At 39.7% G+C, this 18,716-nt stretch overlaps 2 protein-coding genes across 2 annotated transcripts; both read left to right on the forward strand.

Annotated features, from left to right (window-relative positions):
- The first annotated feature begins 329 nt into the window (after window positions 1–329).
- LOC107277693 (uncharacterized) lies at window positions 330–6,921 on the forward strand. The gene is made up of 8 exons (XM_015755808.3): window positions 330–493; window positions 610–681; window positions 1,800–2,204; window positions 3,542–3,618; window positions 3,723–3,842; window positions 3,934–4,704; window positions 5,640–5,853; window positions 5,976–6,921. The coding sequence occupies exons 1-8, from the start codon at window positions 427–429 to the stop codon at window positions 6,440–6,442; spliced, it is 2,193 nt and encodes a 730-aa protein (XP_015611294.1). The 5' UTR covers window positions 330–426; the 3' UTR covers window positions 6,443–6,921.
- Window positions 6,922–15,825: 8,904 nt separating this feature from the next.
- LOC136351711 (uncharacterized) lies at window positions 15,826–18,406 on the forward strand. Its single transcript, XM_066303978.1, has 7 exons — window positions 15,826–15,909; window positions 16,014–16,060; window positions 16,226–16,355; window positions 16,478–16,726; window positions 16,839–16,994; window positions 17,409–17,622; window positions 17,745–18,406. The coding sequence occupies exons 1-7, from the start codon at window positions 15,826–15,828 to the stop codon at window positions 18,062–18,064; spliced, it is 1,200 nt and encodes a 399-aa protein (XP_066160075.1). The 3' UTR covers window positions 18,065–18,406.
- Window positions 18,407–18,716: the final 310 nt, after the last annotated feature.

The following is an 18,716-nucleotide window of genomic DNA, read 5'->3' on the forward strand; positions in this document are numbered from 1 at the left end:
CAATTCTATAGTCAAAATATTTAGAATCAAATTACCCAAACGTTTTTATTGATTATAGCCTAAGATAAAAAATAATCGAGGCACAATTTATGTTAAGACATGGTAGGACACTAAGGTATGATACAATCAAACAAAATCGAGATTAAGCTTATTCATGAGAAATCCCACTCCACAAGATAAACTAACTATACCAGCAAATAAATACACGTGATGTCTGATTGAGTGTGATGTAGACACAGTTGGCAACCAAACTAGGAGCCGGTACCGCACCGCATCGCACCTAGAACGACTCAAGGGGTCGAATACCTGTGGGCTACGATTATAAATAGTCACTTCCTATGGAAAGAACTCTTCACCCAAAAAATTTCCCGTACAATCGCTATAGTTGAAGGCAAGAGACCCTTGTAATTTCCAAAAATATTCTAGATGGGAAACGATGGAGAAAAGGCATCAAAACTATGCAAGGAGGCAGGAGGGCCTAGCCTAGATTCAAGTAAGTGTAACCCTGATTTATTCTCAGAAATAGATGATGAGGAACTCTAACAAATTTCAAAGGTAGTTCCTCGTAGAATACATTGACTGATTAACCACCTAAATTAACTCTTGCAGATCTTGCTCCAACCATCGTGCTAGCGCTCACCACCGTCCCCATGGGGTGGGATAACCGTAGGAGGAAACAAGGTATTTTCTTTTAATCGGTTCATCTCTTATAGTCTTTTTTGTTGTTGTTTGATATTCAATATGGCTCTATTTGGCACAACTCTAGATCTTAGATCCACACAGAACTTGAAGAGTATATTAAATTATATTGTTTTCAAAATTATTTTCTACTCTAAAATAGGAACAAAATGATTCATCCAAGTGTTATCAACGTAATCATAGATCTAGATCTATGGATTTGTGGAGCTACCGATACCCAGGTCCAAGAAACCTTGGATCTGAAGTTGTGTGAAAAAGGGCCCTAATAAAATAATACAATAGTCCTTTGCTCCTTGTAAACTTTTATCCAATTCAAACGTTCGGCTATAACCTGTACTAAAATATGCCTATTGTATCAAACTCATGGGATCAATACCCAATTCTATCACAATGAAAATAAACATGATTATCTCTAATCATGAGATTCAATGAAATTTACACTTCGTTTTATACACTTTCCCGAGACAAATTATGAAAAATATCAATCAACAATTGACCATTGGCTTCCATGGGAGAGGGTAACTACGGTTAGTTGAAAGCCATAAAAACATAATAGTTTTTATTAGTAACTATCCCAAGTAGTAACTGAACAAAATTTTAGGTACGACAAAACTTGGGTGATTATTTGGGGTGATTGTTCTCCTTGCGTAGAACTTTCCCTGACTTTGGCATACATTTATATAGGAAGTACAATTTTAATTTTTGAAACTTGACCAAGTTTTAGCCCAAACAAAATGATATTTACTAGGCTGATCAAACCAGCCCCAACATCCCAATGAGGAACCCCTAGAGCATAATTCCTCAAAATCTACAGGGTGAAGCTGCCATTTCACAACCCACATAAAGGAAACCTAATTGTGCAATTACAGCAAACTCTAGGGTCATCTATGCAAAAGCATGCTCATTCCCCTCCTATAAGAACATCTAGACCCCATAGAGCAAACATTGTATTGCCCGGCTATGAGAATTTCCAACGTTATCTAGAGTATTTTCAAACAAATTCTTTGTAGCCTACCACTATAAGCTTAATCCCTCACTTGACCTTTCTTTCATGGTCTCGAGCGCAAGGTGGTTACTAATCCTCTATTTCTTTACTCTAGCGAGTACGATAATGAATGCACGTGGCCGAGGGGCTAGGAATGGAAACGGGCCCAACCGGGGGCGTGGGGGTGGAAGGGCTCATTCAGATGTGGTGGTTGGAGCAAACACCACCGTACTAGCAACAAGGAGGTGGGTTGGGTTGGAGATAGATTCCGTGCCAGGTAATGAGGGGCAACGTGACATTGTGAACTACTACCTCCGTTGCGCCACTGGCGTTGGTAATGGGGAGAGGGAGCTGGCGGTGGTAGGAACACACCATAGCAATAGGAGGGTGACTTATGTGGTGCATGAGCCATTCCTACAGTCCCTCAAGGAGCTGCAGGTGGCTGCGGTTGTTGGAGTTGAACGACTCATGTGGAAGTCGAGGAAGGATGTGGTGCACTGGCTCAACATGCTCATCTCAGGTAGGCACTTCTAAGTCCATTCCATCTTATTATCCACTGTGCTGCAATTTCATGCCTCCGTAGAGGGAAAAATGATTTTTTTATCACCTATGTTAGATTTATGGTGAGTGATGTGAGAGTTTCTTGGTTTTCTATGCTTAGCTTATTGATATTTGTTTGTTACTTTGATTATGCTCTCGTTTGTTTATGAAAAGATGAAATGTTAAACCCATTAAAGCTTTTAGTGGCTATGGATAGTATAAAGCAATGTGTAAGGGCCAACTTAAATATGGGTTATTCCCTATCTCTAGAGATACATATGCACACACAGGAAAAAGTGCAAAAAAAGGTGCTTTATACTTCTACTCTAAGCAACTTACAATTGCATTGTGGATTTACCTAAGGAGCTACATATCCCTTAAAAAAGGATCTCCATATGAATTCATTTAAGGACATATTTTTTGAAAGTTAATATGTTTATTATTGTATCTAAGGAGAGGGTCTTACTTCGGTAGACATTTCCTTTATGCCTTTACCGCTGTCAGTTTATTTATAAACATATCTGAGCTACCGACGTGCGGATCTTAACCCCTATGTACTAGTACATAGTTAGAGGGCCCTGGCCCCATATGCCAGTCACGCAATCGATGCTATTTTTGTAATATGAACGTGCTTGTAGTATATATTGTGAGCAAAATTTTCCAATATATAGTGAAGATATGCATATAGAGTTGAATGATAAAAAAAACTTGCTTGCTTTTTAGTATATTGTTTCCACTTGCTATTAGTATGGACTTGACCTTGCATATATTTCTTTGGGTTGGTTTGATTTAAGCTTTTGCAATTTAGATGAAGGCTTGCCAGATCTGTATATTTCAGACATGCAGAGTCATTAAACCCACAGAGTCATAGGACTACACTTAAATGGTTCTACACTTTTGTTCTTTAATAAGTCAAATATCCAGTTTTTTTAATCTAATTTCCTTGCTCTTGAACAAAGCTGTGAATTGAATTAATCAAGAGATATGCACTTTTCTAGCATTAGTGACACACACATATATGTCATTCTTCTGTTCTTTCTTCCTTTTGTTTCATTAGGAAAATGAATGGGCCTCATCATTGGGCAATCAATACCTCATACCTCAATGAGATAATGTTCCTTGTTACCCCATATTAACAATCTTTTTAGGACATGTTCAGTTTGATTTCCTTTTTGTTCATTGTATTATTAACATTTAGAATTTATACAATCTGCGCTAATGTTTGGCCTAGTCAGCTAATCACCACCACGGAAAGTGGCTTGCATATCTTTATTTACTTGGCTTTAGCCGATACTAATAGTGTATCATCCATTACAGATGTTGCATCTGATGAAGTTGCAATTTGTAACAATGATGGCAAAGATGCTAAACTTGCTAATATCTCCACAACAAAGGTACATTAAGTTAATTTCTGATCATTTTTATTTTTCATGAGAAATGCTTCCGATAAACCACTATATATTGAAGTTAATAAGGAAATTCCATTTTATTCATTCAGGGCTCTTCATCATCAACTGCTGGAAATGATTCAGGGGATTTCAAATGGTTAGGTCCTGAATCGCATTCTAAAAAAGGGAAGAGCTACAAATCCTTCTGGCGAAGGGGATTTACATTCATGGTACGCCTATCAATCATTCAACGCACATTTTTTTTAAATCTTAGAGGACTGAATCTTGGCTTACATCCATTGTGTTCATGACCCTTTTTAGGTTCACGATTTTGTTTACATCTTGGTCCAACATGGCAACAAACTTGTTGCTTATGTGGAAGAACTCTATGAGGATAACCATGCAAACAAGATGGTTCAGATACGACGGTTCCGCACACTCAACTCCACCGGTATTCAACTTTCTCCAGGTGTTAATGATAGAGAGATCCTCCACTCCGACAATTTGCAAGACATCGGAGTTGAATGCATAGATGGATTGGCTTCAGTCCTGAACGAAGAACACTTTGAGATGTTTCAGGCAATTGCCAACAACACCAACAGGCAACCCTACCTATGCATCCGGCATATCGACAATAACAGCAATGTCAAGACCTTTGACATTGCACAACTGCAAGGGTATTCAGAACAGGAGATATTTAGAATAGTCTCAGGCACACCTCCCGTGACCGTGCATCCCGACGCATCTGAAGGCAGCAAGAACACACCAAGATCATCAGCCAGAGGTCATCATCATCATCGGACCATGGAGAACCCCACTGCTAGTGATGAGACCAATGTTCAGGCCACAACAATCAATGTCCTTGCACGCAATGCTGCACCAACAGAGTCTGCTTCTGCTCTGATAAACTCTGCCCTGGAGAAGTATCTTGAGCAGTACTTCTCTCATGGTTGCCTTGTGGAATGCCTAAGCCAGGACAGTGGCATTAGGGGCTGTTGGTTCATCGGTTCAGTGATTAGGAGGTGCGGAGATCGCATCAAGGTGAGGTACCAACACCTCCAAGATCCCGAAACGCCAAGAGCAAACCTAGAGGTATGTCACCTAATTTCAGTACCACTTCAGAAAATGTAGTTCGTTGCTGACAAATTTTATGGTGGCCTCTATTGGTAGTAGAATGAATGTACACCTTTTGTTCTTTCTTATTCATTGGACCATATCGATTTATACTACTATAGTAGAATATTTTCCTCTACTGATAGTAGAACTCATAAATTAACACTTGAGATGACTTGTACGATTGATAATATTGATAGTAGAGCACTATCGTTAGAGATTCAATAGTAACTTCTACTGTTAATAATATGTTAGAGATAAGAGAGAATCCCTTATATGCCACTGAAAATTGGTCTGATCCCTTATATGCCATTGAAAATTGGCTCTTCCCTTATATGCCATTGATCCAAATTTGCACACCCTCTCATGCCACTCCCGTTAGTTGACCGTGTGTTGACCGTTAATTCTCAAGGAAAAAAAACGTATTTACCCTTCTGAGTATAGGGCATGCCTAACAACTCAGAGAGGGCAAATATGTCTTTTTTACTTGAGAGTTAACGGTCAACACACGGTCAACTGACGGTAGTGGCATGAGAGGGTGTGCAAATTTGAACCAATGGCATATAAGGGAAGAGCCAATTTTCAGTGGCATATAAAGGATCAGACCAATTTTCAGTGGCATATAAGGGATTATCTCTAGAGATAATGTAGTAACTTCTAGTAGATTACTACCAGTAGAGCTATATATAAAATAAAATTCTTTCTTTTATAGTAACCAGATGGCAAGCTCCCACTCATGTCCATGAAGCTCACCTTGAGTTAAGGGTGCAAGCGGCTACCCGCGAAAACCCACTTATAAGCTAAACTAATCCGTGAACTCGCTTATTTTGACCTATAAGTGGGTTCACGGGTGACCCACTTGCACCCCTACCTTGAGTTGAGAAGGCTGACACGAATTGATTGTTCTCCTGCAGGAATGGTTGCTTGTGACAAGAACCGCTAATCCTGACACGCTACGCATACGCCTCTCTGGAAGAACAAGAATTCGTCCCCACAATATGTCGGAGAGGGAGAACCCCTCTACGATCAGTGTTGGCACCGTCATTGACGGATGGTTGTATGATGGTTGGTGGGAGGGAATTGTGCTGAAGGTGAACGATGCAAGGAGGCTGCTAGCTTACTTACCAGGTGAATTGTCAGTTGATTACCTTCTTAGTGGATTCAAATTTAACAGTCCATGATGCAAATTCTTGCTTGTGTTTAGCTTGTTGCCATGTCAACGGAGTTCTTTCCCTCGTCTGAATTTGCAGGGGAGAAGAAGATGGTGCTATTCCGCAAGGATCAACTGAGGCATTCACTCGAGTGGATTGATAACGAGTGGAAGAATTTTGCTCACCGGGAAGATATCGCACGTCGAATCCCTAGTGCGGAAGATCTTAGAATAAGAGTCATTACTGCACGAGAAGTTCTTACAAGAGAAGAAGTAATGAAGCAATTGGAAGGCCTGAAAACAAACAAAGGTGGTTCAAACTCTGCAAAACCAGCTGCAGAGAAGGGAAGTAGCAGCTCTGCTACTAAGAAAACCACACCTGATCTCATTAGGCATGCAACAAATGATCTAGGATCTTTAAACTTCAAGCATGTCGGTGTTCCTGCCTCTGAAGAAATTAGAACTGATAACAAGGGATCGCAAGTTAATCTTGAAAATGTCCTAAAGTCGGACAGTCTAAAATGGACCGAGCGTAAGGCTAGAGGATCTTTTGGTCCAAGAATGTAGTCGGATGGGATCGTTGGTAGCATCAGCCATGGATACATCAAGGAACAGAGCCCCTGAGGAGATCCTGGAGAATTAATTGCCTGATGATGAAGTAGTATGCAAGATCAATGGAGAGCCATTGCCGAGCTAGCTGTTCATCAGATGAAAGAACTTGCAGGATATGAATTATGAAGGATGATGCATATTCTCTTTTTCTTGATGAACTATCCACCTTCTATTTTTCTTTATGAATTATGTTCTTTGGTGTGACTTTGGTTCATTTTCTAGGTTATTATGTCAACCACCTGAACTGAGTTTTGGACTTCTGATGTCAAAGTCCTGTGTGTGACGCAATCCATTTGGTTATATTAGCTCCATAAAAAACTTCAAATATCTTTTATTAATATCATGAGTGTAGTTTAGACCATTTTTATCATCCCCTTGTCATCTCATCCAATTTGAAATGAAATAGAGTTTGTAGTCTTAATTTTACCCCTGAATTGCTACTTCTGAAGTTAATGTCACTTGTCGGCAAAATTTGTTTTTGGCGCAACAAATGAAAAAAAAAAGCTGAGAAAGTAGCGAAGATTCTTTGGTTAATTTGGTCCATGCCACTGCAAATGTGGCTATTCAGAAAAATACCATTATCGTCTATTCGTAACCATGCCACTCCAATTTTATAAAATTAGAACCATGCCACTGCCGTCACCTTTTCCATCCATCCGCTTCCTTTCCGTCTTCTTCCTTCCTTCTCCATCTTCTTCACGGCATCGGCGTCCTGGGCCATCCCGTCGGCCGCCGCTCTCTGGCGACAGGGCTGTCTCCCGGAGCCAAGTGGTCGTCGCGGCAGCTGCCAGGTACCGCTGCTGCTCCCCACGCGCGCCGGAGTGCCGCCGGCCGTCGTCGCAACCGTGGGGTTCTGCTGCTGCTGCTCGGCCGTCGCCGCCACCAGGTGCCAGCGCGAGAAGGGAGGATACAGTGCGGTGGCTTCAGCTATGGCGGTGCAAACGACGGCGGTGGCGACGCCCGCGCTGACATGCGGAGGGAGGGACGGCGCGGGCTCCGGCACATGGAAGGAGAAGGGGTGCCGAGGGAGCCGGGCATCGGCGCTGACTCGGCACGCAAAAGGAGCCGGGGCACGGAGGGATGGGGCGGCGGTGCTGGCTCCGGTGCTCAGAGAAAGGAGGGAGGGGATGGCGGCGCCAGCTTGGCTCCCTCTCCTCCAAGCTTGCCGACTTGGCTCTGGGAGGCGGCGCTATCGCTGGAGAGTGGCGGCGGATGGGCTGGCCCAGCAGTGGAACTCGGTGGCGGCGATGGCCGAGCAGAAGTGGAACTCAGTAGCGGCGACGACTAAGCAGCAGCAGCGGAACCCCGCGGTCGCGGCAATGGCCGGCGACACTCCGGCACGCGTGGGGAGCGGCAGCGGGAGCAGCGGAACCTAGCAGCTGCTGTGACGGCTGCTGCCCCATCCTTTCTCTGAGCGTCGGAGCCGGCGCCGGCGCCCCATCTCCCCGCGCCACGGCTCCTTCTGCGCGCTGAGTCAGCGCTGCCTCCCGGCTCCCTCGACGCCCCTACTCCTTCCACGCGTCGTCCCATCCCTCCTCGTGTTAGCATGGACGCCACCCCCTCCCTTCGCGCGCCGGCGCCGTCACCGCCGTCCTCTCCCTCCGCACGTCGGTGCTAGAAGATGGAGAAGGAAGGAAGAAGATGGAAAGGAAGAGGATGGATGGAAAAGGTGAGGCAGTGGCATGGTTCTAATTTCGTAAAATTGGAGTGGCACGGTTACGAATAGACGAATTGTAATGGCATTTTTCTGAATAGCCACATTTGCAATGGGATGGATCAAATTAACCCAAGATTCTTTGCGGTCCTGGTGATTCAATTGATACAGAATTTTGCCGTCACAAGACAGAAGAGTCTGGACAATGATCATGCTCCCTGGTAAAACTGTCAGGGTTAAAATGAGTTTATCTGGTTAATTGCAACTTTATACTTGATTATTATTCTTGAATTGCTGATACCGTGAAGAAAGAAGCTGTGGAATGATCAAATACATTTCCATATAGCTATAAAAGGTGCACATTTTCTACATTATACTAATGACATATCTATCCATGAAGTACATCCATTCTTTATTCTTATCAAACTTCTTGAAACGTTGAAAATCTTACCACCTGTCCAACTTATCAATTTCTTGCATCCAAGTCTCAAACCCCAGATGGAACATCATGAACTGAATTATGAAAAGCTATTGTTTTTCTCTGCACCATTAGCATGTGGAGGCAGGAAAAGCCGAAATGCTCTAGCATAGCTTGTATGTACGTATGTCTTATCACTCACAAAGTGGCATCACTTAGTATGCATGTACGCGGTGAGATCACCTAGCATACATATGTATGCATACTCCATGGTCCATGTTTTGACTTGTGAAGAACAACACATGCATATACAATAAAGAAATCATTTATTACATGTATCTACTACATATCTATTACATCTATTGTGAGATATGCTTAAATCTATAGAAATTTTAAATATCAATATCTCTTTTTAGTAAGGAGTAAATATGAGAAAACATAAAAAAAAAATACAAACATGGGTGCACTGGGCCATGATGCCCTTGTGCTCATCTCCTGTTAGCTGTACAAGTCAAGCGCTCCCCTTTTCCACCTTGATGACATCAAGAAGGGGGTTAATAGAGATAGAAACATGTATGCACAAAAATAATGGTACCAAGAAAAGAATATCATTCAATACAAAAAATAAAAGTGTATCATGCATGAAAAGCACTTGTTCCAAAAAAAAAAGAAGCAAACATCATTGCATAATCAAACCATACCTACAATACACCAAAAAAAAAAGAGCTGTACATAGTGAAACATATATTAATGTAAAAAACAGAAAGGATGAAAAAAATAGAGAATACATATAGATTATTCTCTTACATTTTATAGTGATTTTCTTGTTTTAGTACATATGACACATGGTAGCATCCATGCATCTGAAAATTCTAGAACTTTACGTTATATACTCAATATCTTTTAAAAAGAGAGTAAACTTTCACTTTCCACAGAAAAGAGAGAACATAAAAGTGCTAGTGTACAAATTCCGTTTGTTTCTCTACCACTATATGCCTACTATAACACATATTTTAAGAAAATATAGCAAGAACCACATATATCACCTACATCTGGACTTCTGCATTTTTATCTAAATGATAATCATTACTACGTTATCACTACAGCAGTGCTAGTTTTATCATCTAGGATAATTCAGCACCTATATTGCTTTGAACAGCTGAAGAGAAATGATAAAAATCCTGGTATAAAAAGAGTGAAAGATAACATAGAAAATTGATTATGTTGTGGCATTTGCATGGATAATTCTTTTAGTTTGGCCTTCCACATCATATGCTTTATGTGATTCCGTCGTATTCCATCCCTTAGAGTGAATGATAAGTTGCTCAAAAGGAAAGTAAACAACTATCGTTTGTTGTACATTTGTATTTTTATGGCGGCACCATTTAATTTTCCACGTCATATGTTTGATCTGTACCACCATATTCTATCACATAATTAAAGAGGACAAGAACAAAGTAGGTGTCATATGCATTTATCCATGCATGACTCAATTCTTTATCCTTCCACATCATCAACTCCACCTCCAACTCATTCTATCCCTAAGAATAAATGAAGAGATAAGAAAGCTTAAGATAGAAACAAATATCATGCATTGTACATGTAAATTCAACCATGGACCACCACCCTCGTCCAAATGTAGCCACATAATAAATGAATACCAAATTTCAGGTGACCTCCCTAGGCATTTCACTTTTAATTTTGGATTTTTCTTATGCTAGTATTAATGCCATCAATTTTTTTCATTCTTGCCCTTCAATATTTCTACATATTCTTTTATGAAGTACTCTTACTTTTCTAACTACACCTCTCATTTTGTCTAATGGAATATAAGTTCTATGTGACCCCATTCAATAATTCTATTGCCAAAATATTTAGAATCAAATTACCCAAACTTTTTATTGATTATGACTTAATACAAAAAATAATCGAGGCATAATTAATGTTAAGATATGGTACGATGCTAAGGTATGATACAATCAGACAAAATCAATATTAAGTTTATTCATGGAATGTTTGGATTCGAGTTAACATCTTCACACATGTTTGTACGATTTGGTTATTATTTGCTTACATTGTCCCTAAATGATGATCTTTTAAGGGATGAATGCTTTAACAACAATTAAGTATATAATTGAACAGTTTCATGAAACATATAAACTTCATGGGGTTCCAATTACTTTATGAAAGGCGCTCAACATTTGCTAAAATCTGAATAAAACCAAAGGCTTCATTAATCAATTGAGTATATATAAAGAAAACAAATTATGTCTATGATAAATTCCAATCCAAAAGATAAGCTTCTTGCTACAACAAATATGTCTTGTAGAGACATTTTCCTAATATTGTAGAGGCATAGAGGCAGTTTGTAGAGACATTGAATTATGTGGCAACTATAGCAAATCATTGTGAACAAAGAGAAGAATTATTATCCCTTACCAATCCTTGAACTCATGACCTCTTGGGCTGATATTCTTTTATCTTCAATATGCTAATCATCTCGACCTCATATATGCTTTGTGTTGTTTACATCTAGTTACTTAGTATGTATTAATATTCAGAAAAGTGTCTCTACAGAGGTTTAAATGCCCCAAGAAAATGCCTTTATAGATGAGGCAAATTTCAAAATGTCGAGAAAATGTCTCTACAAGACAAACTTAATAAAATGTGCTAAAAGTGTCTCTACAAGATAAACTTAAAAAATGTGCTAAAAGTGTCTCTAAAATGTCTCTATAGTAAAAGTATTTTACACGATTTAGAAAGTGTCTCTAGACTATAGAGGTCCAAATTTTAGAGGCAATTTAAAAATCGCCTCTACAAAAGTGCCTCTACATAATGTTTTTATTATAGTAATCATACCAGCAAGTAAATACACGTGACGCCTGATGGAGTGTGCTGTAGACACAGTTCGCAACAAAACAAGGAGCCAGTAGCCCACCGTGCCGGGAATGACTCAAGGGTCGAATGCCTATGGGCTACGATTATACATAGTCACTTGCTACGGAAAGAACTCTTCACCCAAAAAAGTTCCAGTACAATTGTTATAGTGGAAGGCAAGAGAGCCTTGTAATTCCCAAAAATATTCTAGATGGGAAACGATGGCGAAAAGGCATCACAACTATGCAAGGAGGCAAGAGGGCCTTGCCTCGATTCGAGTAAGTGTAACCCTGATTTATTCTTGGAAATAGATGATCGGGAATTCTAGCAAATTTCAGAGGTAGTTCCTCTTAGAATACATCCACTGATTAACCACCTAAATTAACTCTTGCAGATCTTGCTCCAATCATTGTGCCTGCGCTCACCACCATCCCCATGGAGTGGTTAACCGTCGGAGGAAACAATGTATTTTCTTTTTATGATTCATCTCTTGTTGTCTTTTGTTGTTGTTGTTTGATATTCAATATGGTGATATATGTTAATAATTCACTAGCAATATATGTAGGCTCTATTTGGCACAACTCCATGTTGGGTTTGAAGAGTATGCTAAATTATAGTGTTTAAAAAATTATATTTAATCTAAAACAGGAACAAAATGAATCATCCAAATCTTGTCAATGTAATCGCAGATCCAAGTCTATGGATTTGTCGAGCTACGGATACCCAACTCCAAGAAACCTTGGTTCTGAAGTTGTGCAAAAAGGGTCATAATAAAATAATAGTCATTTGCATGTTGTACACTTTTATCAAATTCAAGTGTTTGGCTAGAACTTACGATTAGAGGTGGGTATTCGGTTTTTCCGGTTTAATCGCCTCGGTTTGATGGCTCCCTAAAAGATCGGTTTCTGTAGAATGACAACCGAAGAGCGTACGAATAAAACAAAAACCGAGAAAAAAAAAGACCAAACAAAATTGGTTTGGATTTTTCGGGGTTCAGTTTTTACCGACTAAATGTATGCCTCGATCTCCCATCCTCCCATCATGCAAAGCTAGCCATGGGCCCAAAGGTCGTGGGCTCCACCACCCACGCCCACAAGATAAAGCAAAATTACGTGAAACAATGAGGCAGATTCACTCAGAGCCTCAGAAACCAATCCTGTGCATGTGGACTTCAATTTACTTCGGTTTCTTTGGTGAGATTGGTTGACAGTAGGCGGAGGCCAAAGAAACTACCAACCACTAAACTGTATTAAAACGAAAACCGCGCCACCAGCTGAACACTGAAAAAAACCAACACTTCAGTTTGGTTCGGTTCAGTTCGGTGGTCGGTTTTCGAGAAATTTCTGCCCACCCCTACTTGTGCTAAAATATGCCTAATGGATCAAACTCATGGGATCAATTCCCAGTTCCATCGCAATGAAAATAAACTTGACTATCTCTAATCATGAGATTCAATGAAATTTACACTTCTTTTTATACACTTTCACGAGACAAAACATTTTCACCAACAACTGGCCATTGGCTTCCATGGGAAAGAGTAATTGTGGTTAATTGAAAGCCATAAAAATAGAATTATTTTTATTAGTAACTATCCCACATAGTAACTGAACAAAATTTTAGGTATGACAAAACTCGGGTGATTATTTGGGGTGATTATTCTCCTTGCGTAGAACTTTCCCTTACTTTGTCATACATTTATATAGGGAGTACAATTTGAATTTTTGAAACTTGACCCAAGTTATGGCCCAAACAAAATGATATTTACTATGCATGTGAAATTGTATTGGCAAATTTCTTGAGGCTGATCAAAGCAGCCCCAACATCCCACATGAGGAACCCTTAGAGCATAATTCCTCAAAACTACATGGTGAAGCTGCCATTTCACAACCCACATAAAGAAACCTAATTGTGCAATTACAGCAAACTCTAGGGTCCTCTATGCAAAAAAAATATTCATTCCCCTCCTATAAGAACCCCTACAAGATTAAAGTCTTCATATGGCTGCTTTTTTGTGGCAGACTAAACACGAGAGATATATTGGATAGAAGGAATTGTGCTCCTTTGATCTCACTTGCGTTCTTTGTTCGTTGCAGCAAAGAGAAACTCCGTTTCATCTGTTTTTCTAGTGTCCATTTAGTAGAAAGTGTTGGCATAAGCTTGGAATATCATGGAACACCTCTTTGGAATTCTTTCAGATGTTGGTGCTGGCAAGATTGAGGTTCAGGAGGAAGGGCTTTTTGGAAATTTGCTTTATTGCGTGCTGTCACATTTGGGAACAACGAAATAGGAAGATTTTTCAGAATATGGATCCTTCTTTTGATAGATTCTTCTACATATGTGTAGAATGAATGATCCACTTAGGCAATCGGTCTCTGATTGGTTACAAACTTTATAGTTCTTTAGGGAGGCTGTAGCCTTTTGTAATTTTTCTTTTTTGCTGTAAATACTTTTTCTCCTTTTTTATAAAATACACTACTGGGCAAATGCCTGGTAGTTTTCCTTTCAAAAAAAAAGAACCCCTACAACCCATAGCCCAAACATTGTATTGCCTGGCTGTGAGAATTTCCAACGTTGTCTAGAGTATTTTTCAAATTTCAAATAAATATTTGTAGCCTACCACTATAAGCTTAATCCCTCACTTGAACTTTTTTTCATTATCTCGAGCATAAGGTGGTCACTAATCTTCTCTTCCTCTACTATAGCAAGTACGATGATGAATGTATGTGGGCCGAGGGGCTAGGAATGGGAAAGAGCGCAACCATGGGCGTGGGGGTAGAGGGGCTCGCTCAGATGTGGTGGTTGAAGCGAACACCTCCGTACTAGCAACAAGGAGATGTAAGGGCTTCTAAACACATTTCATCTTATTATCCAATGCGCTGCAATTTCATGCCTTCGTACAGGGAAAAATGATTTTTTTTTTATAACCTACGTAGATTTACAGTGAGGGATGTGAGATTTTATTGGTTTAACGTGCTTAATTTATTGGTATTTGTTTGTTACTTTGATTACGCTCTTGTTTTGTTTATGAAAAGATGATATGTTAAACCCATTTGAGCTTTTAGTGGCTATGGATAGTATTAAGCAAAATGTAAGGGCCAACTTAAATATGGATTATTCTGTGTCTCTAGAGATTCATTTGCATACACAGGAAAAAGAGCTAAAAAGGTGCTTTATTACACCACCACTACTTTTAGCAAATTACCATTGAATTGTGGATCTACCTAACGAGCTAGAAATTCCTTAAAAAAGGGATCTCCATATGAATTAATTTAAGGAAATACTTTTTGACAGTTAATATGTTTCTTATTGTATCTAAGGCTGCGTTCTTTCCCACCCCCAACAGTGCTCACGGAAAACGGAGCGATCCATTAGCACATGATTAATTAAGTATCTGCTATTTTTTTTAAAAAAATGGACTAATATGATTTTTTTAAGTAACTTTCGTATAGAAACTTTTTACAAAAAAATGCACCGTTTAGTAGTTTGAAAAGCGTGCTAACGGAAAACGAGGAGTAATAGCCTGAAAAGAACGCAGCCTAAGAAGGGTCTTACTTCGGTAGACATTTCCTTTGATGCCTTTCCCGTTGTCAATTTATCTATAAACATATTTGAGCTGCTAACTTGTGGGTCCTAACCCCTATGTACTAGTACACCGCTATAGGGCCTTGTCTCCATTTGCCAGTCACACAATGGATGATATCTTTGTAATGTGCACGTGCTTGTAGTATATATTAGTGAGCAAAATTTTCCTATACATAGCAGAGATATGCATATAGAGTTCAATGATCTAAAAACTTACCTTCTTTTTAGTATATTGTTTCCATTTGCTATTAGTATGGACTTGACCTTGCATATACTTCTCTGGGTTGGCTTGATTTAAGCTATTGCAATTTAGATGAAGACTTGTCAGATCTGTATGTGTATTTCAGACTTATCATGGTTATTAAACCCAATGAGTCATAGAACTTCACTTAAATGGTTGTAAAGTTTTGTTCTTTAACAAGTCAAATATCTTTTTTATTCTAATTTCCCAACTCTTGAACAAAGCTGTGAATTGAATTAATCAAGAGATATGCACTTTTCTAGCATTAGCGACATGGACATATATGCCTTCTTCTATTCTTTCTTCCTTTTGTTTCATTAGCAAAATGAATGGGCCTCATCATTGTGCAGTCAATACCTCAATGAGATAATGTTCCTTGTTACCCCATATTAGCATCTGTTTTAGGACATGTTCAGTTTGATTTTCTTTTTGTTCATCGTATATTAATATTTACAATTTTTACGATCTGCACTAATCTTTGGACTCGTCAGCTAATCACCACTGTGAAAATTGGCATGCATATATTTGTTTTTTCGGTTTTTGCCAGTCCTAATAGTGTATCATCCATGATAGATGTTACATCTGATGAAGTTGCAATTTGTAACAATGATGGTGAAAATGCTAAGCTTGCTAATATCTCCACAACAAAGGTACATTAAGCTAATTTCTGATCATTTTTATTTTTCATGAGAAATGCTTCCGATAAAGCACTATATATTGAAGTTAATAAGGAAATTTCATTTTATTCATTCAGGACTCTTCATCATCGGCTGCTGGAAATGATTCAAGTGGCTTCAAATGGTTAGGTCCTGAATCGCATTCCAAAAAAAGGGAAGAGCTACAAATCCTTCTGGCGAAGGGGATTTACATTCATGGTACGCTTATCAATCATCAGCGCATTTTTAAAAAAAATCTTAGAGGACTGAATCTTAGGCTTACACCAATTGTGTTCATGACACTTTTTAGGTTCACGATTTTGTTTACATCTTGGTCCAACATGGCAACAAACTTGTTGCTTATGTGGAAGAACTCTACAAGGATAACCATGCAAACAACATGGTTCAGATACGATGGTTTCACACACTCAACTCCTCTGGTATTCAGCTTTCTCCAGGTGTTAATGATAGAGAGATCCTCCTCTCCGACAATTTGCAAGACATCAGAGTTGAATGCATAGACGGATTGGCTTGAGTCCTGAACAAATAACACTTTGAGAAGTTTCAAGCAATTGCCAACAACATCGACTGGCAGCCCTACCTATGCATTCGGCATATCGACGATGATAGCAATGTCAAGACCTTTGACATTGCACAGTTGCAAGGGTATTCAGAACAGGAGATATTTAGAACAATCTTAGGAACACCTCCCGTGAACATGCAACCCGACGCATCCGAAGGCAACAAGAACACACAAGATCATCAGATAGAGGTCATCATCATCATCAAACTGTGGAGAACCCCACTGCAGGTGATGAGACCATGTTCAGGCCGCAACAATCAATGTCACTGCACGCAATGCTGCACCAACAGAGCCTGCATCTGCTCTGATGAACTCTGCCCTGGAGCAGTATCTCGAGTAGTACTTCTCTCCTGGTTGCCTTGTTGAATGCCTGAGCCAGGAAAGTGGCATTAGGGGATGTTGGTTCATTGGTTCAGTGATCAGGAGGCGCGGAGATCGCATCAAGGTGAGGTACCAACACCTCCAAGATCCTGAAACACCAAGAGCAAACCTAGAGGTATGTCGCCTAATTTCAGTACCACTTCTGAAAATGCAGTTCGTTCTTGACAAATTTTACGGTGGCCTCTATGGGTAGTAGAATGAATCTACACCTTTTGTTCTTTCTTATTAATTGGACCATATCGATTTATACTACTATAGTAGAATATTTTCCTCTACTGATAGTAGAAGTCATAAATTAACAGCTCAGATGACTTGTACGGTTGATAATATTGATAGTAGAGCACTATCGTTAGAGATACAATAGTAACTTCTACTGTTGATAATATGGTAGAACTAAAGTAGTAACTTAGAGTTATATAGTAAAATAAAATTCTTTCTTTTATAGTAACCAGATGGCAAGCTCCCGCTCATGTCCATGAAGCTCACTTTGAGTTGAGAAGGCTGACACGAACTGGTTGTTCTCCTGCAGGAATGGTTGCTTGTGACAAGAACCGCTAATCCTGACCCTCTGTGCATACGCCTCTCTGGAAGAACAAGAATTCGTCCCCACAATATGTCGGAGAGGGAGAACCCCTCTACGATCGGTGTTGGCACTGTCATTGACGGATGGTTGTATGATGGTTGGTGGGAGGGAATTTTGCTGAAGGTGAGTGATGCAAGGAGGCTGCTAGCTTACTTACCAGGTGAATTGTCAGTTGATTACCTCCTTAGTGGATTCAAATTTAACAGTCCATGATGCAAATTCTTGCTTGTCTTTAGCTTGTTGCCATGTCAACGGAGTTCTTTCCATTGTCTGAATTTGCAGGGGAGAAGAAGATGGTGTTATTCCATAGGGATCAACTGAGGCATTCACTCGAGTGGATCGATAGCAAATGGAAGGCTTTTGCTCACCGGGAAGATCTCAGAATAAGTCATTACTGCACAAGAAGTTCCTACAAGAGAAGAAGTAATGAGGCAAATGGAAGGCCTTCAAACAAACAAAGGTGGTTCAAACTCTGCAATACCAGCTATGCACTGAATTCACCAGGATCTCCTCAGGGGCTCTGCTCCTTGATGTATCCATGGCTAATGCTACCACTGCTCCTTGAAGTATGCACGATCAGTGGAGAATCATTGCCCAGCTAGCTGTTCATCAGTTGAAAGAACTTGCAGGATATGAATTATCAAGGATGATATATCTTCTCTTTTTCTTTCTGAACTATGCATCTTCTCCTTTTTTTTTTTTATGAATTATGCATCTTTGGTGTGACTTTGGTTCATCTCCTAGGTTATTATGTCAACCACCTGAACTGAGTCTTGGACTTCTGATGTCACAGTCTTGTGTGTAATGCAGTCCATTTGGTTATATCAGCTCCATAAAAAACTTCAAATATCTTTCGTGAATGTCTTGGTTGTAGTTTAGACCATTTTTATCATCCCCTTGTCATCTTATCCAATTTGAAATGAAATGGAGTTTGCAGTCTTTTACCCCTGAATTGATACTTGTGAAGTTAATGTCACAAGCCAGCAAATTTGTTTCTAGAGCAGTAAATGAAAAAAGAAGCAAAGGAAGTTGCGAAGAGGCTTTTGGTTCAGCTGAAGCAGAATTTTACCAGTACAGGACTGAAGAATCTGATCAATGATCATGCTCCCTTGGTAAAACTGGCAGGGTTAAAGTGAGTTCATCTGATTAATTGCAACTTTATAGTTGCTGTTATTGTTGAACTGCTAATACTGTCAAGAAAGAAGCTAGGACATGATGAAATATATTTTGCATCTAGCTACGAAAAAAAACGCA

The sequence above is a fragment of the Oryza sativa genome, chromosome 9 (assembly GCF_034140825.1).
Source record: "Oryza sativa Japonica Group chromosome 9, ASM3414082v1".
In the NCBI taxonomy this organism is placed as follows: Eukaryota; Viridiplantae; Streptophyta; class Magnoliopsida; order Poales; family Poaceae; genus Oryza; species Oryza sativa.